Source organism: Biomphalaria glabrata, chromosome 7 (assembly GCF_947242115.1).
Source record: "Biomphalaria glabrata chromosome 7, xgBioGlab47.1, whole genome shotgun sequence".
In the NCBI taxonomy this organism is placed as follows: domain Eukaryota; kingdom Metazoa; phylum Mollusca; class Gastropoda; family Planorbidae; genus Biomphalaria; species Biomphalaria glabrata.
In genome coordinates this window covers 3,922,617-3,949,538 of record NC_074717.1, presented here as the reverse complement: position 1 = coordinate 3,949,538, position 26,922 = coordinate 3,922,617, and the positions used below count along the sequence as shown (strand labels likewise).

The following is a 26,922-nucleotide window of genomic DNA, read 5'->3' as shown; positions in this document are numbered from 1 at the left end:
ACCAATATGTTTACGTTTTAAAAATGGTGGGACAGTCCATAAATTTGAATTTTAATACGTAAACTTTGTATTGGACAACATGAACCTTGGGTGAACTCCTAATGGTAGCAGGGCAGGAAAGCATGGGCCTCTCCAAGTGCTCTGGTAAGAAACTCTGTTGTGGGCCTCCCGTAGTGCTCTGGTAAGTAACTCTGTTGTGGTCCTCTCGTAGTGCTCTGGTAAGTAACTCTGTTGTGGGCCTCCCGTAGTGATCTGGTAAGTAACTCTGTTGTGGGCCTCTCGTAGAGCTCTGGTAAGTAACTCTGTTGTGGGCCTCTCGTAGTGCTCTGGTAAGTAACTCTGTTGTGGGCCTCTCGTAGTGCTCTGGTAAGTAACTCTGTTGTGGGCCTCCCGTAGTGCTCTGGTAAGTAACTCTGTTGTGGTCCTCCCGTAGTGCTCTGGTAAGTAACTCTGTTGTGGTCCTCCCATAGTGCTCTGGTAAGTAACTCTGTTGTGGTCCTCCCGTAGTGCTCTGGCAAGTAACTCTGTTGTTGAACGAAGTGCCTCATAGCTCCCATGGAGTTCAAGTGACCCTTCAGCTATCTTCCCGCAGCTCTTCAACACACTTGCAAGTCATGCACCACTGTTTCATCTGCCTAACCCATTAGTTTAAGCAGGAATAGAAAAACTCCAGTGTTATCCGGCCCGCCCAAAACATCGGACCAAAATGTAGAAAATCGCAAAAAGGTTGAAAAATGTATCTGTCCATATTTTAGGGTTCTCACTCTTTGTTTCATGGATTTCATTCCTTGCTAGTTTCATATTCATATTATTATTTTGTTGTTCTTGTAAGAAAAACAATTTAAAAAAAAATAAGACCACATGAATGTTCTCTTAAGTTTAATTCTTTGAAATATCCGGTGCTCTCTTGAGCTAGCCTTGTACGTGACATCTTGTGAGTGTAACCAAAGGCATCATTACGAATCATTTTGTTTTGGTATCAACGCAAGTGGTGCGTTAGTGAAACGGGAGATCCGAAGAAAACAATAAGTAGACTCTGAACCTAAAACTTCGAAGATAAAAGGAAAAGTCTGGTTGGATGTCACAGCGGACTTGCAGCAAAAGATATCAGAATTTTTTTTCCCTAGTGCTATTAGAGCATGGAATGGGTTGCCTGAGCCAGCCAGGAAAATCAATGACTTGGCAGAATTTAAGTCATTGGTTAATATGCATGACTAAATGCTAGACGTGTAGGACGTAATCATCTTGTTTTTTTTAATGTAATGTCTGTATTATATAAGATAAGATAAGATAATAATATGCATCCTTGCCCAAACCTCACTCAGGATGACAGCGGGCAGGGTATGAACCATTCACCATCGAGACGACCCAGTGGCTATACCGCAAACAAATCTCACCACCAAGAGAAGGGGATAAATAGGACTCTAGCCCGGGGTCCCAACATGTTATGCTTCTTGTATAAGAATTTTAAATTGTTTTTTTTTTGGGGGGGAGGGGGCGAGGTGGGAAAGACAGAGAGGGCACATACATACGCACCCAGTTGTTTGGGGTCCAAATATTTCTCGGGATTGGCCTGCAATTAAGCAAGCGTTTATATTTCTATACTTTATAATTCGATTCTGAATGTGTACTAACCCTAGACAGGATATCAATGATTATCCCACTTGTAAACAATAAGCTTCCATGAATATTTCAACATCACTTGCTAGCATCAGAAGCCAACAGACGTAACCGTCTTCTGAAACAGTGTTGCGACAACGGGTCTAATGTCTGGGGGTCACCTATAGCCGCTTTCTCATATAATCAAGGCTTCTTTGAAAAATCTGTTTATTAGAGCTTCTGTATGATCCCAGCAGCACCAAACTCAAAACAATATGGAAAAAACAGGCATAATCCTAAAACACCAAAATCATTCTGATGCGCTCCCTGGTCAAGCCCACTTGCTTATATGCTTGCGAGTCTTGGACGCTGACTGCAGAACTAGAGAGGAGGATCCTAGCGATGGAATTAGGATTCTACAAAAGGATCCTAGGTATCACATTTAAAGACTACATTTCAAGACCGCATCGCGAACGAAGAGATTTAGAGACAGAGTTGCCACAGCGATTGGACCCCACAATGACCTGACAACCAGTGCTTTTTTTGTGACGGTACGCTAGGGTACGGCGTACCGGCACCTTTTTTAATGAGAGGGGGGGGGGAGAATATTATTTTCTTGTATTTTAACGTTTATTATTAATTTATAAGTTGTTAAAAGTTAGGCAATCTATCACTTTTTTTTTACAAAAACAAAAAGCACTTCTGCCAACTATAGTAAAACTAAAACTTTGCAAAGACCTTACTGCGGGAAACAGTAGCAAGAAACAGAAGAATACACGGCCTGCCATTGAAAAGGGTTTTATTGTAGTTGCTATGAGATGTATAACCATTCTTAGAAAATTTATATAATAATGGCATTCATTTTCAAATAACTTTAACCATCACTGATAACTTTCATAATTTAGCAAAGCACAAGACAGATAAATTATTTTTTTAATTTTTTTTTGCGAAAACGCTTACTTTAATATATATTTAAAAAAAAAAAACACTGTGTCAATGTATTTTTTAAAAAGTGTTTTTGGGTATTTAATTTTAAGAACTAAGTTGTTCGCTTTCAGATAAACATAAGGAGCCGTCATACCTATATAGGCACTATAAATGATTTGGGGCGATCATATCTCCAATCGATTATCCGGTCTTAGCGATCTCAACGTGACGGACAGACAGCATAAAACCAATAGAGGCTTTTCTCTATAAGGCCGCTAAACAGATAGTTATTTGGGGGAAAAATTAATCAATGACGAGTATATCTTGACTAATGCCTAATTATAGATTATGAAGGAAAAAAAAACGCATATCAATTCACAAGGAGTGGAAGGGGCTGAATTCATTGTTTTTCTTTTTAACTAGGCCTGGATCTGTTCTGTTTCATTCATTGCACAAGAGGTTGAAACGTAGTGGTGAAATACTTTCTGTTATCAGCAGGTTTATATTTGTGTCTCAGGGGAAACTACCAGATGTGCTTTCTTTAAAAAATAGTCTATCTGAAACAACCTTGATCATCAACGCATGCGTTTAAAATTGGTGTATTTGAAGTGCACAAGTCTTTTTTTTTTAAACAAATATTTAAACAATGACTGTAAAATCATTTTCAAATGGTTTTATTCAAATAGTAAATGTACTAGCAGATGTAAGCGGTATTCATAAATATTTTAGCATTTTTATTTGGACAAAGCTTATATCAACTCACTCTGTCTGTCTAGTAAAAAGTTTGTAAACATTATTTCTCCCACACCCAAACTCGGATCAAGCTGAAATTTGGTACAATTATCTCTTTTACATGACTAAACAATAATTAAAAAAAATGGACTCTATTCTGTAATGGTGGCGTATAAATAGGAGCAAAACAGAACATTCGGAGATTACCTATTATGTGCTTCAATTTGACACTATCAATTAAACTGGATATAATTTAATCTGGTCTGTACATCTGTAGGGCGTTTGTATGCTTAAAGCATTGTGCATGCAGTTAAAATATTGCGATCCTAGTTTATGGTATTGAAAATGTTCATTTTGTTAAAAGTAAAATATATATTTATAATTTGTAGACTCTCTTATCTCAATAAATATATATATGTATAGACATACCTCTAGTGAGACTGAATTGAGTAGCAGGATGAGGATTGGCCAGCTTGGAGCGTACTTTGGGCTCGGAATTCTATTTATGGTATATCGTATCAGTTTATAATGAGTCGACATGCATTTAAAAAGAAACATTCGCCAGTCTCACTCATTTGTGTTAGAATAGGATTTGACGTACTAATCAGTAGTGATTTATGATTTATTGTGACAAAAGAAAATTACAGTTTATCATGTTTTAGGGTTTGAAACTGGAAACATAACCATTGTTTAAATTGATTTGTTTACGAGAGTTTGATTGAACTCTACATGATGAGACGTCTGTTCACAAGTATATATCAACGTTGTTCTCAGGTGAATGGTGATACGTTAGTACATTTAAGAATGTCAATTGGGTTTACATACTGTCATTATTTATAGTTGAGTAGCGGCCAGGTGACGAAATTGGTGTCACGCCCTTGTTGGCAAGTATTAAGAAGTGGACTTTAAGTGCTCACGTTCTTATGTATTGAATAGCAAAATGTAATTAGACTAACTCTCTCAAAGCACTTGGCTGGGGTTCAAACCTCGGTGAAGTCTGGAATCGTGATCTTTAGGGCGTCCCTGCGTCCACCCAAATCTGATGGGTACGTGACTTTAGTTGGGGAAAGTAAATGCGGTTTGTCTTTGTGCTGGCCATAGAAATAGATGACCTTTACATCATATGCTTTATAGATCGCAAGTTCTGAAATGGATACTGTCAGGACTTTGATTATTTATTAATACATATAAAATTGTCTGGGTATAAATTGTAATTTTAATTGCAATGTGCGTGTGTGTTAAAATTAATTATAATTAATTATAATTATAATTTCTTTTTGCTTGATAATTAAATTAGTCCCAAAGTTCAACCTAACAGAAACACCATACACGCCCATTTGTACAAACATAAATTAATAAACGATGTTTATGTGATTTACAATTAAACTATATATTTAATTCAATATTTGTACAATGATATGAAAAATTACTAATGTGAATAAAAAGTACATACATATACATATTACAGGGAGGCGCGGTGGCTGAGCGGTAAAGCGCTTGGCTTCCGGGTTCGAATCCAAGTGAGAACTGAGATTTTCAATTTCGGGATTTTTGGACACCTCTGAATCAACCCAGCTCAAACGGTTACCTGACCAACCGGCTTTACTTTTCCCCAACTAACGTCAGGTACCCATTAGAGCTGGGTAGACTCAGAGAGGCCTGAAATTAAAAATCCTAATCTTCACCAACATTCGAACCCCAGAGGACCACGGTTCGGTAGCCAAGCGCTTTACCCCTCAGCCACCGCGCCTCCAATATATTAAAATAATAGACTCTAAATTGTTTTGCAATGAACCAGGTGGTCAGCAATTGCACAGACGTGAACATGTTCTCCTCACCCCTGACCTGGACGTCGGGTCTCTCTGGGTGGTCATTGCTGACATCATTTGTGGTCATTCTTTATGGTTTCTTCTTCACCACAAAAAGAAATGTAACAGAGCAGAGCGGAAGTGTCACGTTGACCAAGGTTGGTTTTCTTAGCATAGTAATGTGTGTTTAAATACTATTGTGGATAGAGTTAGATAGACAGACATGAGAACGGACAGACAGACAGACAGATATAGACAGATAGATAGATAGACGAATAAATAAATACATAGATAGATAAATAGATAGAGATAGATAGATAGATAGATAGATAGACAGACAGACAGACAGACAGAGAGGAAAAAGGGATAAAATTGGATAAATAGAAAAAGAGAGAAAGAAGAAAAGAGAAGTTAGAGAAACAAATGGAAACAAACTAAAACTTTCATGTGTGCCAGATTGGTGGATAGTTACTGTCGACTTTATCCAGTTCTGTGGTCAAATGCAGACATGCACATTGTCTTGTCTCCCTTTATTCTGTATGTCTATCTAGTGCCAATTATTTTAACTATGGTGCCCTTTAGATAGCTCGGTTCAGTGGCCCACAGCATCAATGGCGCAAAAGGGTTCATGACTCATGACCCGTTTGGGCCCTCATGAAAACTTGGGGATGACATCTAAGTGGGTGGCTAGCTCTAATCATGCATTTGTGGTCACAATAGTTTCCAGATTGTTCCCATTTTTTTTCCCTGTATGTTCATAAAACCATTGATAGTATATAAGGAATCGGAAAGAGAGAGAGAGAGAGAGAAATAGAGAACAGGGTTGGTTTAGAAAGTTGAATTTGCAATGAATGGCGAATCCAATAGATAAAGAGAAATGACTAATATAATTGTGGAATAGTGTCATTCATTGAACAATGCTTAGTTTTTGTGTTGAAACTTGGTTCATAGTTTGTTTTTAAATACTTATACGAAAAGAACAGACTAGGCTCTATTTATTATGAATCTTTAAATTCGAAAGTCAAGCAAGGCCTTAGAGATTCAAAACGAGCCAAGAGACCCGTTGGGCAATGCAGTTCTAGCAAAATATGGGCAATTTTCTCTTTCCTTAGTAACAGTACTCAAGATATATCAAAAGTTGATCAAATTTGCATTTTTTTTTCGACACTTTTTCGTGAGCTCCGATGACAGAATGCTCAAAAAAAAGCAATTGGAGAGTCATGTCTAGGTTTTCATATTTGTGAGAACCAGTCCTTCTAAGAAGCTTTCCGTTAAAACTTTTCAAGTCTGTGTCTAATACGTGATTTAGCTGTTTCATTACGTTTTCCAAACATTGTCCCAGCATGCATCTTATTTCTCACTTTATCTGTGTCATTTTGATCAGCATTGCGGTCGTTCTCAAAGTTTTGAGTGATCGAAAATTATTTAACCCTTAAAATGCGTGAGGTAGTTAAGCTTCTAAACATCTGAATTGTAATTCCATTTTATGTTGACGCAATGTAAAACAGCTCAGCAATTTAAGGGTTAAGACTTTCTATGACACAGAGTAAGTTGGCTTCACTTACTGTTCTTTCCATTGAGCGACAAACAGCTAAAAGTTTAGAAATAGTTGCATTGGTTTCTGACTTTGCTACTTAGAAAACGATAACATTTTAATTAAATAAATATTCGATCTTTTTAGTGTTAAATAATAGACAAAGAAATAGTTAATTGTTTTTATCGATGTTTTATAGTTTTACACCTAGCACTGTTTTCGCAATTGAAATGTGTCTAATGCAGAAATTTTCAATAGTAATTATGAAATTTTTAGAAAAGATAGGGCTGATAATCATGGAGGAGTTCTTTTAGCAATAAAAAACACTCTTATAGCAGAAGAAATTACCTTACCTAACTCAAAAAATGTAGAATCAACATTTTGTAAAATTAATACCACCTCAACATCCCTAATAATAGGCAGCATTTACAGACCACCAAATTCTAGTTTAGAATACATGCAGGAACTATGTAATCAGATTACTACACTTAAAGAGACAAATAAAAATGCAGTTTTTTGGATTATGGGTGATTTCAACCTACCTGATATAAATTGGAAAACACTAACCATAGATAAACACCAAAACCTTAAGGACATAAATGAGCTTTTCATAGAAACTTTACACAACCTAAGTTTAGATCAAATCATTAAAAAGCCAACTAGATTAAACAACACATTAGATCTCTTCTTAACCAACAGACCTGGATTAGTAGTTGATTATGAAATTATCCCTGGTCTATCAGACCATGAGATCATAAAAATACACAGTCAGATAAAAGCAGTAGCCAATACAAAACCCAAAAGAAAAATCTTACTCTGGAATAAATGTAACCTAACACAACTACACCAAGCTGCACTAAACTTTCAACAAACATTCTTATTAGAAAAAGACATTAACCAACCAGTCGATGACCTCTGGAATTTCATTAAAAACCATCTTAAAAGCATAATAGAAAATCATATACCAACTAAATACACATCAAACAAAATAAATAAATGCTGGTTTAATAATAGACTAAAGAAGCTTTGTAAACAGAAGGAAAACCTCTATAGAAAATTTAAAGAAACTAATGCAGAAAGAGTTTACAAAAAGTATATAAAAATTAAACACTTAACCCAAAAAGTAAGCAGACAGCTGCAGAGTGAATACATAAACAATGTAATATCTAAAGATAACAACAAAAACCTATGGTCATACATTAAGTCTAAGAAAATGGAAACAACAGGCGTAGCGCCATTAAAAGATGAACATAACATAATACATAATGATAATGAAACTAAAGCAAACATTCTAAACAAATACTTTGCATCAGCATTCTCAGCCCCAGGAGACAAAGACATATTACTGAATTTGAACCAAGTAGACAACATAGAAGATATAGTAGTACAAGAAAATGGAATTCAAAAACTATTAGCCAACACCAAACCAAATAAAGCTTCTGGACCTGATGGTATTCCAGCTAGATTACTCAAAGAACTAAGTAATGAGCTAGCCCCAGTGTTCAAAATACTCTTTCAGGCTTCACTTAACCAGGACAGAGTACCAAAGGACTGGAAAGAAGCTAATGTCACCCCCCTATTTAAAAAAGGAGAAAAATCTGACCCAGGGAACTACAGACCAGTATCACTTACCAGCATCACATGTAAAATCCTAGAACACATAATATGTAGCAACATCATAAACCACTTAGACAAACATAATGTCCTCACACCATACCAACATGGCTTTAGGAAATATAGATCATGTGAAACACAACTAATAGGACTAATTGATGATTTTTCAAAAGGTTTAGATAATAGTGAACAAATAGATGCTATCTTACTAGATTTTTCTAAGGCTTTTGACAAAGTTCACCACCATAGTTTGCTTAAAAAAATAAAATATTTCGGCATTAATGGTCCACTGCATCAGTGGATTAAAGACTTTCTGATAGGGAGAGAACAAACTGTAATAATAAATGGCTCTAAATCAACACCGATAACAGTAAACTCAGGTGTACCTCAAGGTACAGTCTTGGGTCCACTACTATTTTTAATTTACATAAATGATTTACCAAATTGCATTAGTTCAGGAACAAAAGTCAGATTATTTGCAGACGATTGCATAATATATAGAACAATAAAAACAACACAAGACACAGATATTTTACAAAGAGAATTAGATGAATTACAGAAATGGGAATCAAATTGGAGCATGTCTTTCCACCCAGAAAAATGTCAGTTGTTAAGAGTAACAAAAAAACTAAAACAAATTAATTCCACTTATCTTATTCATGGCAAACCAGTATCACAGACTAAAAACGCAAAATACCTAGGTGTTATAATAAATGAAAAACTATCATGGAATCCACATATTGATGAAACTACAAAAAAATCAAACAAAGCATTAGGATTTATTAAAAGAAATTTCTATAAATCAAATAAGAACATAAAACTAAAATGTTACTTAACCTTGGTTAGGCCAATAATAGAATATGCATCCTTCGTTTGGGACCCCTCAACTCAAGAAAACATTAAGAAACTGGAACAGACACAAAATAGAGCAGTGAGATTCATAACAAACGAATATTCACATTTGACTAGAGTAACACCTTTAGTAAAATCACTAAATTTAGAAAGCCTTCAGGACAGAAGGCCCAAAAGTAAAGTAGCAATCATACATAAAACACTGAACCATAATCTTCAAATACAAAAACAAAATTTAATAAAATACTCTGAAAGACACAAAGATAAAGGCACATTCCTCGTCCCATATGCTAGGACAAATTTGTACAAATACTCCTTCTTCCCTAGTGCTATTAGAGCATGGAATGGGTTGCCTGAGCTAGCCAGGAAAACCAGTGACTTGGCAGAATTTAAGTCATTGGTTAATATGCATGACTAAATGCATGACGCGTAGGACGTAATCATCTTCTTTTTTTGAAGTAACGTCTGTATTATATAAGATAAGATAAGATACTGGGAAAAATAAAATCATAAAACATTTGTTTCTTGATTTGAAACACCTCTTAGTCGTTGAATTCTGTAAAAGAAGGTGTAGCCTACACACTTTGACACTATTAGGCCTACTTGTATGGAGTCCTAACTGAATCACATCATTACTTATAAAAAGGTGCACTACTTGCGTTGGAATGCTAAATCGACCGATACATTAAGATTACTCAATGTTTTGTCATACACTAAATTCGTCTTATTGGGGGGGCACCGAGATAGTCTTGAACCCGGACCCACGGGTACCTTGCTACGCCACTGGCTCGGTTGTGTGGTAGGCCTATGCGCTACAGACTGTCGTCACAGTGGTCCTGAGTTTGAAGCCTGTCCCCCTGCTGTCTTTGAGGAGGTTTGGGTTTCCTATGATGGAACATCCGCGACTTATAAAATATATAAAATAGAAACAACACTGAAAGGCTATTAGTTTCAAGTTTCATTTCATTTGATGTTGGCCTAGGCCTATATAGATAATATTTTGTATTCTAACTTCAGATATCCCAATACTTGTGCGCTATATTACTAGCAGTTGCTGCTACGGAGACTTGTAGAAACTCATCTTTAATTTTGACTTCAGTAAGTGAATCTTTCAATTGTATTTTTAAAAAATAACAAGCAGCGTGAGTTCGTGTGTATAAAAACAAATAATAAAAGGTACAGAAAGGCTAAGGTAATCTTTTTTTGATAGATTACTTTGTGCTGAATGGAATCCATGACAATCAAGCTCCACCAATAATTTTAATCAGTCACATCATTACATAAACTATCCTTTACACTAATTTACAATAATGTACCCCTTTTAGACCTTGCATTTTATGGGGCAGATGATGTAAAGGTCATCTGTTTCTAAGGCCGACGGTTGACGAGTGTGTCATGTGGCCAGCACAACGACCAACCGCCTTTACGTTTCCCCAGCTAATGCCAGGTACCCATTAGAGCTGGGTGGACTCAGAGGCGCCCTAAAAATCCCGAAAGTAAAAATCCCAGTCTTAACCACGATTTGAACCCGGAGAACCTCGGTTCGGAAGCCAAGCGTTATACCACTCAGTTTATATGTTTTCTGATTTATATAATTTAAATAAATTAAAGAAATAAATTTGATGTCGGGTCAGTGTTGGCTAATTGATGGTCTGGTCTTTGTTCAATATAAATCTACTAGTCTATGTAGAAGTTGCGTTTGCGGCTATCGGATCTTTGTTTAATTCTCAACCCGGGATTCGGAGTACCTTTGCATTGTGGGCCTATGCTTTGACTTCGGGTTCCAGGAATAAATCAATGGGGACCCGTATTTTCGTTAGCCAATCTGCTTCCATCGAGGCTAAAAGGGGGGGGGGGGAATGCAATCTTCGGTTACTAACAGATCTGAAATGACAGAGTAGCTCTTCACTAATTTTATTTCCCTTCTGGTGCTCACTGCCCGATATGAATTAGTCTATTAATTATTCACAACTCTTTAAATCTGGAATTCCAAGCGATCCAAACTATATTTCTATGGTTGTACCCTTAGCTTTTACAAAACTGGGAACATGAAAACTGAACACCTCTTCCCTATTTAAATTATTTAACCTTAGTTTGACCAATATTAGAACATGAATCGTCTGTTTAAGACCCCTCAACCCAAGTAAACACAGTGTTGCACGACACTACGCATTTGTTCTTCCCTAGCGCTTGTACAGCATGAGATGGGTTGCCATGAAAACTTAGAACTTAAGTGGCATTAACATCTACATTGACACATGAAATGAGTAGAACGTAATTATCTTCTCGTTTGAAGCGACGTCTGTAATTTATAAGATAAGATTAACAACTTTATTTCTGTATTAGCACGTGAATGATTTGTTCTTGTGTTGTTTAAAGCCCATTCGTCTTAACTGTAAGACCTACTCCGAAACCGGGAAGAAGCATTCTGTTGGTCGCTGATTGTTGCTTCCATGCTATGATGTTGGAATAGACTGGATCAGAAAGCACAAGCCTGCCCCTGGGTTCATTTTTCTGTTTCAAGGACAAACAAGCCCGGTGCAGGGGGATTTAAATTCCATGCTCTGCCACATCAATTCATGATTAATTCCTTATTCGTAAACTATTTGAATTTTTCAGCACTAAATATGTCTTCTTTATAATTCTGAAGAATGTCTTGTTATAGAAAAATATTTACGACTTTCTGACTTCATTAACCAACTTTTCAAACTGTTTCTTTCCATTTTGCAACCTCTCACAGCCACCTGCTCTCAGCAATGTGACACTAATGGCGGCAGTGACAGTTGTGTGTCTTCTGATTGGACACTTTTCCAGACGACAGGAAGACAACAGAGTCAAGGTAGGCCTACACAATCAATTGGCCAGATGAAGTTTCTTAAATTAAATGTTCTTGTCTTGATTCTTCAATGAGATGAAAGCTAAATCTAAATCTTTTTTTTAGGCAAAAGACGAGGCCACATTTTTAAATGATATTTATCTTAATCAAGCTATTAGGTAAGATTTTTTTTTTCGCTACTACTGCTAAGTTTAAATTACATAGTATTACCAAACTCCATTTGATTGACGACTTGAGGTCTCATGTAAAACTAAAAGCCCTGGACAGAAGATCTTATGTTGTGCGTAATGCACTAATGTCAACATACAGGTCAAGAACTTGTAATCTCCAAGACCTGTCGAAACGGAACAGGCAAGCATGGGGCTGTCTAAAAGAATATGACGCGGTTTCCTCTTCCTTCCCGCAGCGGGGACAGTCGAAATTTGGTCTGTACCGTACGAAATATGAGCCAACGGCTCGTCTTCCACTGTGCTATAAACAGCTTGTTCAGGCCTGGGCAGCCTCCACCACGGGGACCGAGGGAAGCCCGGTCAGAGCGCTCTATGTGTTCCCATACTCCGAGGGCTCTTTGGGACTCACCCCAACACTCAAACCATTTTTCCATTTTTATCGTTTGGATTGTTGCCCTGGCACGATGGGAAACTGATGCTCGGTAGGACCAGGCGTCTGCAAACATGTTTCCAGTTACAACTCTGTAGCTCGGTCCCAAATGCATTGTTCCCAGTGGGCCATAGTGTTGGCTTATATTGTGTCATCTCATAAAAACAGTGTTCCTAGGAACATTCTCGTTGCCTGTCAGAGGGCGGTTCTGCTGCAGACCTGCCACGTCACCAGAAAATTCCTCGGTGGAAACTGATAAAGGGATTACGATGAATTTTGTTTCCCTTTAACAATACTTGACCCTGGCTGCGCCAAAGAATAAATACTCGTTCTTTTCGAACATAATAATAATAATTATTATTATTATCATTATATAAGCTTAAAAGCTATGTAGGCACCAATATTTCCGAAAAAAAAAATAACGCACTCGCTTTCGTGAAATTTTATTATGTAAATTTGGATTAAATTAATATAAATGATAAAAAATGTTAATGCTGTGTTTTAATTATGATTTTCATAATGATAATACAATACCGACAAAGCCAGATGCAACTACGCCTGCATCTCTGAAATTGAATTAAAAAGAATATTGCTTAAAGTAAAGGCATGGTTTCTATTATTGGTGATTTTAAAATGACAGTTTATATTCATGTTAAAATACAACTTTAATGAGTACCGTTGCGATGTCCACGTATGGTTCTAGATGACCGCATCCCTTTTATGAACCATGTGACCCGGATAGCCTTTCCTCTTCCCCGGGAGGACGTTTCCACGGAGGTGTCACGCTGAGGCGATGTGAGCATTTCTTCCGTTAATGAGAAGCAGAATTTAATTGTTTTATAATGAACATAACACTGATTGCCTAGGTGATAAATAAAGAATTTCTACTTTAATTACTAAATCTTTATTTAACTGTCCACTTTTGTTATTATTGAAATCAGTCTTGTGAAAATTGGCTTCACCCGAGAGCTGCAAGAAAATGATGTTCCAGACGTCAGCGAGTGGGAAAAATGTTGCCAGATTTATCAGCCTTTTGAAGCACATTGGAAACACGAAACAAACGAAAAGTAAGTTGCTTTTTGATAACTTATACAATTAACACACAAGGATTTAAACTAAAATAGTAAGTGAGGTTGAAAATAAAATATATCCAGAGAATTTAGATCTAGATCTATGTTGTCACCCCTTTTTGTGTGCATTTAATCTAGATCTATATCTAGTCGCTGTTTACATAAATTTCATGATGAAAAGGCATACAATTAAAGGTTGCATTCAATGGGCTACAAGTACAACAGAAAAAAAAATCGTATAGTTTCGAGATCTAGATCTCTAAGTATGTAATCTTCTTTAATTTAACGAACGTATGTAATTTATATTTTAAAGATTTATGTAATTAATCTTTTCTTGTAGGCTTTCAGCTTGTAATGCCCTTTAGACTCGAATCTAGACCAAACCTTTAAGTTCCAGCAGGAGGCAGACTTGGCAGAGGTTTCAGAGGATGGCAGTGCCAGTGGGTGGGCAGATTCCAGCTCTGATAACCCAAACCAGATTATTAAATTAAATAGAAATGTTCATACTTTTTGTCTGTCTCTTAATAATATAACCTTTATGTTGGTCATAATAAAATGCAGTTAATCATTGTGTATAGTCTGTAACAAAACTATAGATAAGAATCTAGATCTAGTTCTTGTCCTGTATAGTACTATATATATAGACACTATATATAGTATAGTATCCATTCAAATTGATTCTTGTCTACATTATATTAAGAATTTTTTAAAAAGTTGATATAGATCAACAGATTTATCCAGATCTAAAAGTTTTTAAAATATTGTATTGTAGCTCTCTTGTCTTTTCTTAAATTATGTGTTTTAATTATTTGATATTAATTGAATTTGTTATAAACAGAAAATCAAGGAAAACAAGTCTTGTAGTGGTTCTACTGAAAACATTTGGGTTTAAATATCTTACTCTGCAGGTTGGTACATTTTATTGGACATACCAATAAGCAATTTTATTGCACATCAGTCACCTTCAAGTTAATCTTTGGCCACGAAGGAGTTTTGTCTTCAAGGCTTTGTTTTATCATTCCATTCCTAATGACTTGTGTAAAAAAAAGAAAACTCTCTTAAATATCAGATTTAATCAAGTTTTCAAATATCCTTTTATGATAGGGTAATAAAACAAGATCCAGTGACTTCAAAGAAAAAAGCTACCCCACTTATATTATTAAAAACACATTGCTATGTTGAAGATAAAAGATAAGAATGAAAGATCATGGCTACTTGTTCTTGTCAAAGCCACTAATGACAGCAGCTGACTATACAATAAAGATGGCTGCCTGGTCGTGTGGTTTGACCGCTGAACTGTCATTCAGACTTCCCAATGGTCCCAGGTTCATACCCTGCCCGCTGCCTCCCCTGTCATCCTGCTGGAGGTTTGGACTAGGAAGTAATTTACCTTCAACTCTGAAACATGTAAAACATTTTACAAATAAGGTTGTGATGCAAATGAATGATTCTACCAATGCAATGATGTAATTAGAAATCAGATGAAAGCAGGACCACTCTTGCTTTAATAATACTACAATTTATTTTTCTTAGCTGTGGATTGAGTTCAATATTATTTTAAATACATTATCATTACAACATGTATAGAAAATGAACATTTGAAATCAATATTTTCCATTTATACATTTTATAGATCAAATACATTTAGTTTGATGTGTCATTATAATCTATTTAACTTTTACCATTGTAGTTTTTCTTGTGTCTGCTGGACTTGACATACTTTTTAAATCCTCTAGTCATTGAGTAAGTTTGTTTATTTAATAAATTTAAATTTCTTTTATCTTTTTTTTCCACCATTCAAACTATACACATGCTACAAAAACTATATGAATCTTTTACATTACATATAAAAGTTTTATGCAGTTCAACTTGTAAAGCTTACAAATAGTTGTCATTATCAAGGGCATAGCTAAGAATTTTTCATCATTTGGGGGCCCCTGCATTTTATGTAATATGTAATGTAAAAAACACCCTTTTGATGGGGGCCCGGGCAGATTTTAAAATTCTCCCCCACCCTAGCTACGCCACTGGTCACTATAATGTATTATCAAGTGGGGGCCCGGGTGGATTTTAAAATTCTTCCCCACCCTAGCTAAGCCACTATAATGTATTATCACAATGTAATTTATATTTTTTTTGTGTCTGCTTTCTCCAGGTATCTAATGAAACATGTTGAAAACCAGTCATCTGCTTCACCTTATGAAGGTTGCTCGTTCATGCTTTCCATGTTCATTGTATGCGCTACTTCCGCTGTTCTTTACAATCGAGTCTACTTTTCCTGCATGCGGATGAGCAGACGTATACGAGTCTCGCTGCGATTGGCTGTATTTAATAAGGTCTCTTTCATTCAGAATTAGTAGACGTTTTTAATTTAAGTCATATTATACAATTTTGTATAAATGAATGCGACTTTGGTTCTTTTTAATTTAACTTCAGATAAAACATACTCTTCATTTAATTAAATTAGATGTTATGTTATTGGCACCTTAAAAGGACTGATATTCCTTTAACATTAATATGACTAATGTAAAAATAAGTTTTATTATTTAATTTTTTTGCTTTTGATAGCATGTAAACTGAAAAACAAAACCTAAAAGGATTTTGTACATATGCTTTTTATTTGGTCTGGTTCAAAAACATTGCCCACCTTTACTTAACTTTCATCCATTCTGCACTGTAGTTCCTATTTGAAAGTTCTTTGTCTGAAGCAATCTCTCAATATCTTCTCTGTCAAAATCAACCATTTGTAAACTTTATGTCTAACAAAACAGAATACTTTATTATTTGTTTCTTGGTTGAGAATTATTATGCTCAAATGATTCTATCATTTTAAATATCTCTAACTAGAAGTTTTTTAAAATTTTGTAATTGCAGGCTCTCACTATGACAAATGAGTCGAGAAGTAAAAAAACAACTGGCAAGCTCATTTCTTTGATAACTGAAGACTGTGATAAAATTACTGATGCCAGCACTAATATCTATTATTTTCTTATGACACCTTGCAAGGTAAAGCTATGACATTGTTCTGATTATAAACTGTCATAATTTACTTTTTAGTTATTCTATGACTGAAAACCAATTTATTAATGTCTTGGCTTGACATGCTACGTTACATAAAAAGAAAAATGAATGGAGAGCACTTTATATGGAGATTTAAAAATATTTAGGATGTTCCTTTAGAGTTGAAGATGATCTATATTTTAGCCTAAACCTCCCATGGGACAAAGGGGATGGTTGTGGGCAGGAAATGAACCTTGGACCATTGAGATGACTGAATAGCATTCCAGCACACATATCACACAACCAGGCCGGTAGCAAGTATCTAAGGGCCCAAAGAGTTAACTTGGACTTATGTTAAAGTTGAAGGTTTCAATGGCTATCACATATTTATTCATCATATTGATTATATGATTCCTTTAAGACATTAGATTTATGAAGTTTTTAGCTTACAAAACATTATTTTAATAATTTCATCAGCTCAACCAGTGCTCCTTCAAAGATTTTTTTCTGCAGTTAATGTCACAATGTTAATATATCTATATAGAAAACTCTTTTTTACTTCGATTTTGCAATCTACAAAAAAAAAGTCAATATCATTGAACTTGTATATAAAGTGTGTGTAAGTGTGTTGGCCTCCTTCAGTCTTGGGGCAACTATTGCTCATCTCATAGAAAAGATTTGATAGCCTGGGTATTAGCTATGGTTGGAATAAAGTTGCCCGCACACAGCTGTAATGTCCAGAGGAGCCAGTGACCCTTAGGCAGCTTGCTTTAAAGTTTCTAACTGTAAAATGTTGTATCACAGCTTGTTGAGATACCAGCTTTAGTTTTGTAATTTAACATTTGATTCCAAAATAAGATCTCATACCTCTATGTAGCATTCAGCCCTAACTATTGTGGAGCCCTATACGAAACAGATTGCACAGGGCCCAGTCAAAATTAAGATTTTGTATCAGAAAATACATTCGTCTTTGCAATAAATTTTTATTAAATGAAAGCTGACAATGCTGTTTTTTTATCCTGCGTAGGATTGGCACCCCCCCCCCCCCTTCCCCCCAAAGGACAATTTTGTCTATTTTTCAGGAGATTTTAATAATTTCAGATGATTTCCAGGACTTTTTCATATGTTTTGCAATTTATGGAGATTTCAAGGAGGCTCTGGAAAATCAGGAGGTCGCTAATTCCTGTTATTATATATAGTTATAAATGGTTTAATTTAATAATTTACACCTAGAATTAGTGTGGAGCCTATGAAAGCGCGTGGCTCACTGCAGCAGCATAGGTTGCAGTGACCTAAGGCTGGCCCTGTATGTCCATGTTGTACTACAACACTTCCAGGTGTACTTATCAATGTCCTTGGCATGCACCAATGACTCTACGAATTTTATGATCAAATTAGAGACAGTAGATTGACATATATTCTATTAGGACAACACTTTAAAATAATGCTTCTTAACTTCGCTCTGCTCCAATGTTCATTTGTTTGACAATCTTTATAGGTGCTGCTCTCAATGTTCATGCTATACAGACTCCTAGGTTATTCAACATTATATGGAATGGTCATTCTCTTGGCAGTGATACCTATCAAACTCTGGGCTGGTAACAAGATAATGTTTCATGAAGAAGTCAGAGATAAAATCAAGGATGATCGAATCAAGGTCCTGAATGAAATATTCAATGGTATAAAGGTATCATTGCTTCAAAACTAGTTTTTAATAATAATTGTATCATTGCTTCAAAACTAGTTTCTAATAATAATTGTATCATTGCTTCAAAACTAGTATTTAATAATAATTGTATCATTGCTTCAAAACATAGTTTTTAAAAATAATTGTATCATTGCTTCAAAACTAGTTTTTAATATTTGTCCTTTGTTCCTATGATAATTATTTAGTAAGAGACTAGTAAGGGGCTAGGAAACATGTTTTGTATAAATAATTCAGGTTTTAAAGTTGTATGCTTGGGAGAAAGCATTTATCAGCAGAATATCTAAGATAAGGAACTCAGAGTCAGCTGCCATGAAAAAGATGAACTTCTGGTGTATGCTTCTGGAGATGCAGTACAGAGCCTTCCCACTGTTAGTGAGTTGCATGGATTTATTTTTTTCAACTTAACATTTAAATTTTTGAAAGGATTTTTAAATACATTATTAAGATTCAAGTGTAGCCTACTGTGCCTGGAAACATTCACCTTTTTTTTTTTTGCTGCTGAACTTAGGGGCTTTTGCAATGAAAAAGAAGAATACTGTTCTTCTCAGCTGCTTAAAGCCATCACACATGGGGCTGGTTATACAAGGAAACAACTTTATTAACAACATAAAAACAAATATGTTGACTAATTATGAACAAATTAAAGGGAAACAGCTTTCTCATGGGAAACAAATATGGAATAGTTTTAGCATTTTTGTTTTGGCATTTCTGTTTATATTATCCTACATTTTAATTAAGCACATTATGTGTAGTAAAACCAAGGTTTATTTTTTAATGTGAGTGAGTTGCTATTGGCCATATGGTGGACTTAGTTACCAGCTGAACTTAACATATGTCTTATAGACTTGAATTTTGCTTTTAGTTACACTATATTTTTTTTATAGATAATAAACTCTCAAGAAATACAAAAACTACAATAAAAAGTAAGTTCCCCTTTCAGACCTTGGGATCTATGGGGCAGATGATGCTAGATCATCTGATTCTATGGCCAATGGTTAACAAGCGGGGTGTCATGTGGCCAGCACAATGACCATCTGCCATTACTTTCCCTAACTAAAAATTAAGAGCTTGTTGGACTCAAGGGCACCCTAAGAATCCTAAAATTCAAAATCCCAGGCTTTCGAAAACATTACCACAGGTTCAGAAGACATTAACAGCATTAACAGTATTATATATGTGGTATTTCCACATGCTTAGGTTTACATAAATATACATAAAATATGATTATATTGGTTCATATATTAATCTATAATGTTATGTATATTTTGCTGTTGTTCCTCAGGTTCAAGTAATCAGTTTCTCTGGGTTTATGTACTTAGGAGGCCAGATGACCTCAACTACAGCCCTAGTAGCATCCTCACTTTTTGGTCTCCTGTACAGTGCTTTTAACAGTTTGTCCTACGTGCTGCCAAACATGCTTCAATCTAGAGTCTCCATCAAAAGGCTCTCAAAGTTTTTACATCAAGAGGACATTCCTGAGGACATTGTCACCAAAGAAACAAATTTAAGTTAGTGGCCTACCTTTGTTTTTGTTTTAGCTACATATGTCAACTATTATTTAGTCATAGATTTCATCGTGGATCTAAAATCTATAGACTGAGTTAAGGCCCCCTACAAGTCCTATCTTAATGGCTAGACTTTCAACAGGTAGATTTTGGAAAATTTGCTCCTAGCCTTAAATCTTACAAGATCTTAAATCAGTTTCACTTCTTCGTGCTAGAGTTATACTATAAAGTTGTAGGTCCTTGTTTAACTATTTTGCTTATCTTTTTCTCTTCTTTCCTTTCTGGTGAAGTAAAGCCTTTTACAAATCTCTAGTTTACCTACTTCTATGCTTATGCTATTATTAATTAAAACTTTTAGAGTAGGTTAAAATAAAAAACGTTCTTTGAGTAAAAAAGAAATATGAGTGTAAACTATTTATGGGGAGCAGGTGCTTTTGTTAAATCTCCCAGTTTCTGGGCGGGTCAGTCTATGGATTGCAACATGACACCCTCAATAACTATTGGAAATAGAAAAACAGGAACCTAACTTCATATGTAAAGTGGAAGTACCACCATTGGAATTAAATTTATTTTGTGATTTTCTAAATTTTACAGATTGCAGTTCGGCGATTAAAATTGTTGATGGAACACTCACTTGGCAAACATCATCTCAAAAAATGACTTTGACAAAGTGAGTCTTGTAGTCTAAATAGCCAAAAGCTACAATTCAGCTTATACTAGGCTGTGATTTTAAAAAATATTATGCTTGAGTTTGCATTTCAAAAGATAACTAGCCACCATTGCTAGATTTATAACTTAAAAAGAATAGATCTGACTCATCTTATTTATAATCATGTTTTGTTGGGGTTTTTGGTGTTTTTTTTTTTTTTGTTTTCAGTGTTTTCTAATCCATATTTCAGTATAAATATGACTATTACTGAAGGTTCACTAGTGGCTGTGGTGGGCATGGTTGGGATGGGGAAATCTTCACTGTTGTCTGCTATCCTTGGTGAAATGCAGAAATTGAAAGGAAATGTTATGGTCAAGGTAATGATCATTCTAAATAAATAGAAAACTTAACTGAGTTGTGTAACAAAATCATCCTTTTCATCGTCATCTCTCGATGTCCTCTTGAGGCTGACCATTATTTCTTCAGGCACCTTATTCAAGTTTTGTTTTTTTTCTCTTTTCCATTGATTATCTCCCTTGTCATACCTTTTCTTTTCAAGTTGTTCTTTAGTGTCTTCATAGAGCCATTCTATCCTATTATTCACATTTTAGTTGCAGTCCCAGCCATCATAATTATTTCTTCCTTAAAATTGTAAAAAAAAAATTATTATTTTTTTTTTTTGCTGTTGTTGTTTTGAACAAACTATATAAACATAGAAATTCTTTTCTTAGGGTCAGACTGCCTATGTACCACAAGAGGCTTGGGTTCAAAACATGAGTCTGAAAGAAAATATTCTCTTTGGAGCAGAATACCAAGAACAGAAGTATCACAACATTATTCATGCGTGTGCTCTAACAGAAGACTTGAACATTCTGCCAGCTGGTGACAAAACTGAAATAGGAGAGAGGGTAAAGTATTGCAAACTTCAAACATGTCCAATCAGATAAAGATCTAAGAAGTGAAATAGACATCCTATTAGAACTAGAGAATTGAGAAGACTTAGAGGTAAAGGTCTTAGCGGATTTATAGATAGAAGTCCTATATATCAGTGTTATGGGGTGCATGTGTGTGTTTATATGGTTACAGTTGGAAGAGGTTAGCGATTGGTTGTGAATGATGCTACATATGTGGCATTGTCATCACTTGGTCTGAGGACAGATGACTTCAGACTGAAAGGTTGTGTTATTGTAGTGAGTTAGATTTTGTTAAGTAATATTAATACTAAAGTCTAGTACATTTATTTTATTTAATATCATGTTGACTATGTCTATTTTATAAAAAAAAGTTATATTTAGTACTGTTCACAAGGAATTTATTTAACTTACGGTTTAGTTGTCTACTAGCTTTTCGGTGCTTTAAGGCAACGAATGGTAACAACAACTAGTAATTAGAAAACAAGAAATCGTTGCAGATATACAATCATACATTTAAGAGATCCTAGCTGATATACAATCATACATTTAAGAGATCCTAGCTGATATGCAATCATACATTTAAGAGATCCTAGCTGATATACAATCATACATACAAGAGATCCTAGCTGATATACAATCATACTTTTAAGAGATCCTAGCTGATATACAATCATACATTTGAGATCCTAGCTGATATACAATCATACATACAAGAGATCCTTGCTGAAATACAATCATACATTTAAGAGAGCCTAGCTGATATACAATCATACATTTAAGAGATCCTTTGCTGAAATACAATCATACACTTAAGAGACCCAAGCTGACATATAGACATACATTTATTCTGTACTTCAAAGAAAAAAGGCTGTCTCCATAGATCAGGTTTAGATTTGTTTAGATTAGTTTTTCATAATGTTTGCATAGTTTATAACTTGCAGTGAAGCTATAGATATTTTCTGATGGACAGAAGTTTTAAAGCAAAAGTTGTGCCTAAACCTTTATTTATCAATTAAAATTGAAAATCATATTTTTGACTAAGAGGAATATAACTTAAAAAAAAAAAAACTGGCCAGGCAATAGAGTGTGTGTGGTTCTAATAGAAAAACTGAATTTAAACTGTGATGAATACTATTGGCTACTATGGGCTGGAGATATAATGTCTATACATTACATCAGTTTAAAATTAGCTTATTACTATTTATACATTATTTAACACACAACATCCTTGACCCACATTGCATTAGAGCTTAAAACAGCTGAAGCCAACCCATTATACCTGTTACTAGAACGTAATGGAGAAAACATTTTAATTTAAAAATACTTTTTTTTAATTAAAATTAATTTAGCTAATAAATAATATTAATAAGGCTAATGTCTACAATAGTTTCACTGTTGAGAGTTAATTCTAACAGAATAAAGCTATAGTTAGTACAATAAAAGTTGTAAAATAAATCACTTCTATTTGATAAAGCTTTTTTTTTTTTAAAAAAAGGGCATTAATTTATCTGGCGGTCAAAAGCAAAGAATTTCCCTGGCCAGGTCAGTGTACAGCGATGCTGACATTTACCTTCTGGATGATCCTCTCAGTGCTGTAGATAGTCATGTTGGAAAACACATTTTTAATTGTGTCATCGGGCCCAAAGGACTGTTAAAAAATAAGGTTAGTGCTTTAAATAATTTGAAATGAAGTTGTACAGCCAAGATTACACAGTTAGTATGATAGAAACTAGGGGCACGGTGGCTGAGTAATTAAGACATTGGTTTCCAAACCTGGGGTCCTGAGTTCAAATCTCTGAAGTCTGGGATTTTGAATTTCTGGATTTTCAGGGCACCCCAGAGTCCACCAAACTCAAATTGGTACCTTAGATAACTTTATTTAGGGAAAGTAAAGGAGGTTTGTCATTTTTCTGGCCACATGAAGCCCAGCTCGTTAATCATTGGCCAAAGAAATGGATGACCTAAACATAATCTGCCCTCTGGATTGCAAGGTGTGAAAGGAAAAGTATAAATGAAACATATTTTAGAGAAGTGATTACTGAAGTGAAACTCGTAGAAAGTTTTTGAAATTGATTTTATTGGAAATAGAAGGTAGAAAAATAATTTACGCCCTTTTTTTTCTGCTAAGAGGGCACAGCATTCATATAAATGTGTTCACTTGCTCCATGTAGCTTAAGAGTTGTACAACAAATAGCACAAAATAGATGTGGATCTCATGCACTATGTCACAAAGACACACTTGGGGGGAAGGGGTATGTGGAAGAAAGCTTCCCTGCTCAGCATATAAGAGCTCAGCTCCAGTTGGGATTTGAACTCTTAGCTCCATTGATAGGTAGCCAAACAGTTTATGCCATTCAATTGCATATCCCATAATAAAGTCATTGGTCAATTTTTTCAATCCAACAGTCTTTGGTAATAGTGAATGAATGAAGTAAAATTAAGTTTTTAAAAACAAATAAGATTGGTAGAGACCTGTTTTGTAAACTTTTACAGACAAGAGTTCTGGTGACCCATGGAGTGCATTGGCTTCCATTTGTTGATGAAATTATTGTTGTCAAAGATGGACGTATTTCTGAAGCTGGATCCTATCAACAACTTTTGGAAAATAATGGAGACTTTTCTCAGTTTCTTCAATCAACTTTGAACTCAAATAATAACAATAGTGAGTCCCTTTCTATGCACATTATTATTAAATATAGTCTATGCTAGAGATAAGATTCTCATTTTATTCCACTTTAATAAGGCTTTTCTTTGAGTCCAAAGATTAGTGAGGAATGCAGTATGTGTATGTTGTTGTTTTAAAATCAAATTTACCCTTAATTTATATTGCTGAAGTTATTTAAAAAATCAATATGAATAACCCTGGCAGTTCAAGATTACATTTGTATCTTGGTTTGTTTATTCTGATTGTGCATACCTTGAGTTTTTCCTAGTGTCCCAGAATTTGCTATTACTTCAATAGGTGATCAAGCTAAGTTATGTGGGCTTATGTTCTGGTATAGGCACTGAGAATTGTAATAGTGAGGTTTGAGATTTGTTCTAAAGTCCCTGAGTTCACTTAGCTATGGGTAAAAGGGAAGGAATCATTGTGCTGGCCACATACCACTGTTGTAAATCATTGACCAGAAAACGTGTGAACTTTACAAAATCTATCTTACAGGCTGCTAGTTGTTGAAGGAATTTATCTTATTTTTTAAACTGTTTAATAGTTGCACACAACAAATACACATGATCAAACATGTTATCTTTATTTTTTTTTAATTATTTGTTTTTCATGTACAATCTAAAACCTAGAAATATTAAATTAACATATTTTCAAATATACAAATGAGCCCACAAAAAACAGGCTTGAAGGTTAAAGGCCAATATGTTTAAGAGCATTGAATAAGAAATCATAAAGAAATATGTGTGTGATTTTGTCTGACAAACTTAACACTTGGTGAATAAAAAGAAATAGATTTAGTCATTTCCCTTTGAATTCTAATATTTTTAAAAAGTAGGCTATACTCTATTGAAAATCAATGGGTATAATTTATGACCCTGTCAATAGTTGCAAATTGTGTTATTTTCAATGTCAGAACTATTTTTATCATTTTCTTTCAAATGTATATACATTAAATTACATTAAAATACCAACTTGCTTTGTAAGACAATCTATTGGTGTTAATCTCAGATTGAACTCTTGTTTTATTGAAATAGAAAATAGCATGGACAAATCTCTTACATGTCAGGAAAGTAATTTAAACAACTTTAAGGACAGACAGAAACTTCACAAGTACTGGTAGGTTCTAAAGTGCATTTATTAATTCTAGTTTTTCTAATTTGAATACGATTTGATCAAAATATTTTTAATGTAACCATCAACACCAATGCAGACTTAAATTTAAAATTTAAGGCCAAGTCTCAGTAAGAATTTATTATGAGAATTCATCTAAGCTTCTATGCTCTTAAAAAAAAAAAAAAAACAGTGATGAACTTAATCTAAAGACCACATGTGTAGAAGATCTCCAGGATAACAAGAACATTGGAGATCTGACAAAGAATGCATTGAATGATGAAGACAGGGATAACACAAAAGTGAGATTTCTAACTTATTTATATATAAAAAGATTCTCAAAGGTAGTGAAAATAGTGAAGTAAGGTTAATGAGAAGTGAATAAAACATTAGTACAAGAGAAATATAAAACTGGTCTACTTAAAAGTAAGGCAACAAATATTGATCTCTTTACATAAGTATTAGGAATGAAAATATAGTCTAAGCAGATATTTAGGAAGAAATATATAGTCTATATAGCTATAATAAAGAAATATAAACTTGGTCTATGTAAGAATAAAGAGAATTTAATATAGGTCAAGTCTTTGATTATCTGTTTTGTATATTTCAGATTTCTTCAAAAATTTACCATGAATATTTAAAAGCCATTGGATTTAAAAACTTCTGTTTGATATCATTTGTGTTTATTGTGTGGCTGATATTTAAAGATGGGAAAGAGTTATGGCTTGGGAAATGGGCCGAGGACTCTAGTCTGTCAAACACAGCTTTGCACCAGTCTTCATTGTCCAGCATGAATTATTTAATTACATATGTCATGATTGGCAGCTCTGGAAGTAAGTATTCTTTTGACTTAAAACTTGGAGTGGAAAGTGTACACTATCTTTTGTGTTTCTATTATTTGTTCAAACACTAGATCTGTGGTCTCCTTTGCTCATGACTATGGATCATCTCATAGAAAGATATAATTGCCTGGGTATTGTCTATTGTTGGAACAATGTCACGACACAGCTGTTCCCTCCTCTCTACACAGCTGATGTATCCAAAGGAACTGCAAGTTTTGATACCCGTACAGAAGCTTACTGGTTGAGGTGCCAGTTACTCACCTTTTGCCCCTTCTCCTGTCAGTGGTACCAGTTCCACCGGACCCAATTACGGAGCCACTCGTGCCTAATTGAGAGAGTGTCGCACATGATGGCCAGGATTTGGACTGGATGTTGGATTCGAGGCTCTTTGAGATGCATTCCATTGAAAGCATTTTATAGATAGTGGAGTGCTTATTTCTATTACCACTTCTGGCAATAACAACCATTGCGGAACCAAATCACTAGACAAGGAATGCATGAATATAAGCCTTTTATTAGACATCTAAAAAGTTTTTGAAAAAAAATTTAAATGTTTATTCGTTATAGTTAACATTGAAATGAATTTATAGGTTATAGGTCTTTGTAGGTGATGACTTGTATCCTATATAGCATTTTAGTTCCATTGTTAGGATCTTCTGCTCTAGTTCTGCAATTAGCGTCTAGGATTTGCAAGCATACAAGACTGTTGCTATGAACAAAGAGCATCTCAGTGCTGAGGGCCACCCATTAGTCTTTCAAGATTGTTTTGAGTTTTGCAAGTGCAGCTGTGGACTGCAATTCTAGCCAGTTGTTCCTTCATCTGAAACTATAGCTCCAAGGTATTTCTGTCACTTGCCAGCTTTTTGCCTCCAATATTGATGTCCATTTTAAAGCACTGTTGGCTATTGGTCATAATTTGTGTTTGTATGGCATTGATTTGCACACCATATTCTGCGG

At 34.8% G+C, this 26,922-nt stretch overlaps 1 protein-coding gene across 1 annotated transcript in view; it reads left to right on the top strand.

The window, feature by feature from the left end:
* Positions 1-3,829: 3,829 nt before the first annotated feature.
* Positions 3,830-26,922, top strand: part of LOC106079166 (multidrug resistance-associated protein 1-like) — a 31,174-nt gene continuing 8,081 nt past the window's right edge. The window contains exons 1-21 of the mRNA XM_056035788.1: positions 3,830-4,032; positions 5,057-5,224; positions 10,084-10,164; positions 11,807-11,905; positions 12,008-12,060; positions 13,444-13,569; positions 14,411-14,480; positions 15,263-15,315; positions 15,728-15,908; positions 16,447-16,578; positions 18,071-18,259; positions 18,515-18,652; positions 19,563-19,788; positions 20,380-20,455; positions 20,685-20,811; positions 21,166-21,342; positions 22,844-23,011; positions 23,842-24,010; positions 25,048-25,129; positions 25,317-25,425; positions 25,734-25,956. Of these exons, the coding sequence (XP_055891763.1) occupies positions 3,988-4,032; positions 5,057-5,224; positions 10,084-10,164; positions 11,807-11,905; positions 12,008-12,060; positions 13,444-13,569; positions 14,411-14,480; positions 15,263-15,315; positions 15,728-15,908; positions 16,447-16,578; positions 18,071-18,259; positions 18,515-18,652; positions 19,563-19,788; positions 20,380-20,455; positions 20,685-20,811; positions 21,166-21,342; positions 22,844-23,011; positions 23,842-24,010; positions 25,048-25,129; positions 25,317-25,425; positions 25,734-25,956 (2,692 nt within the window). The 5' untranslated portion in view covers positions 3,830-3,987. The remainder of the gene's footprint in view (positions 4,033-5,056; positions 5,225-10,083; positions 10,165-11,806; positions 11,906-12,007; positions 12,061-13,443; positions 13,570-14,410; positions 14,481-15,262; positions 15,316-15,727; positions 15,909-16,446; positions 16,579-18,070; positions 18,260-18,514; positions 18,653-19,562; positions 19,789-20,379; positions 20,456-20,684; positions 20,812-21,165; positions 21,343-22,843; positions 23,012-23,841; positions 24,011-25,047; positions 25,130-25,316; positions 25,426-25,733; positions 25,957-26,922) is intronic.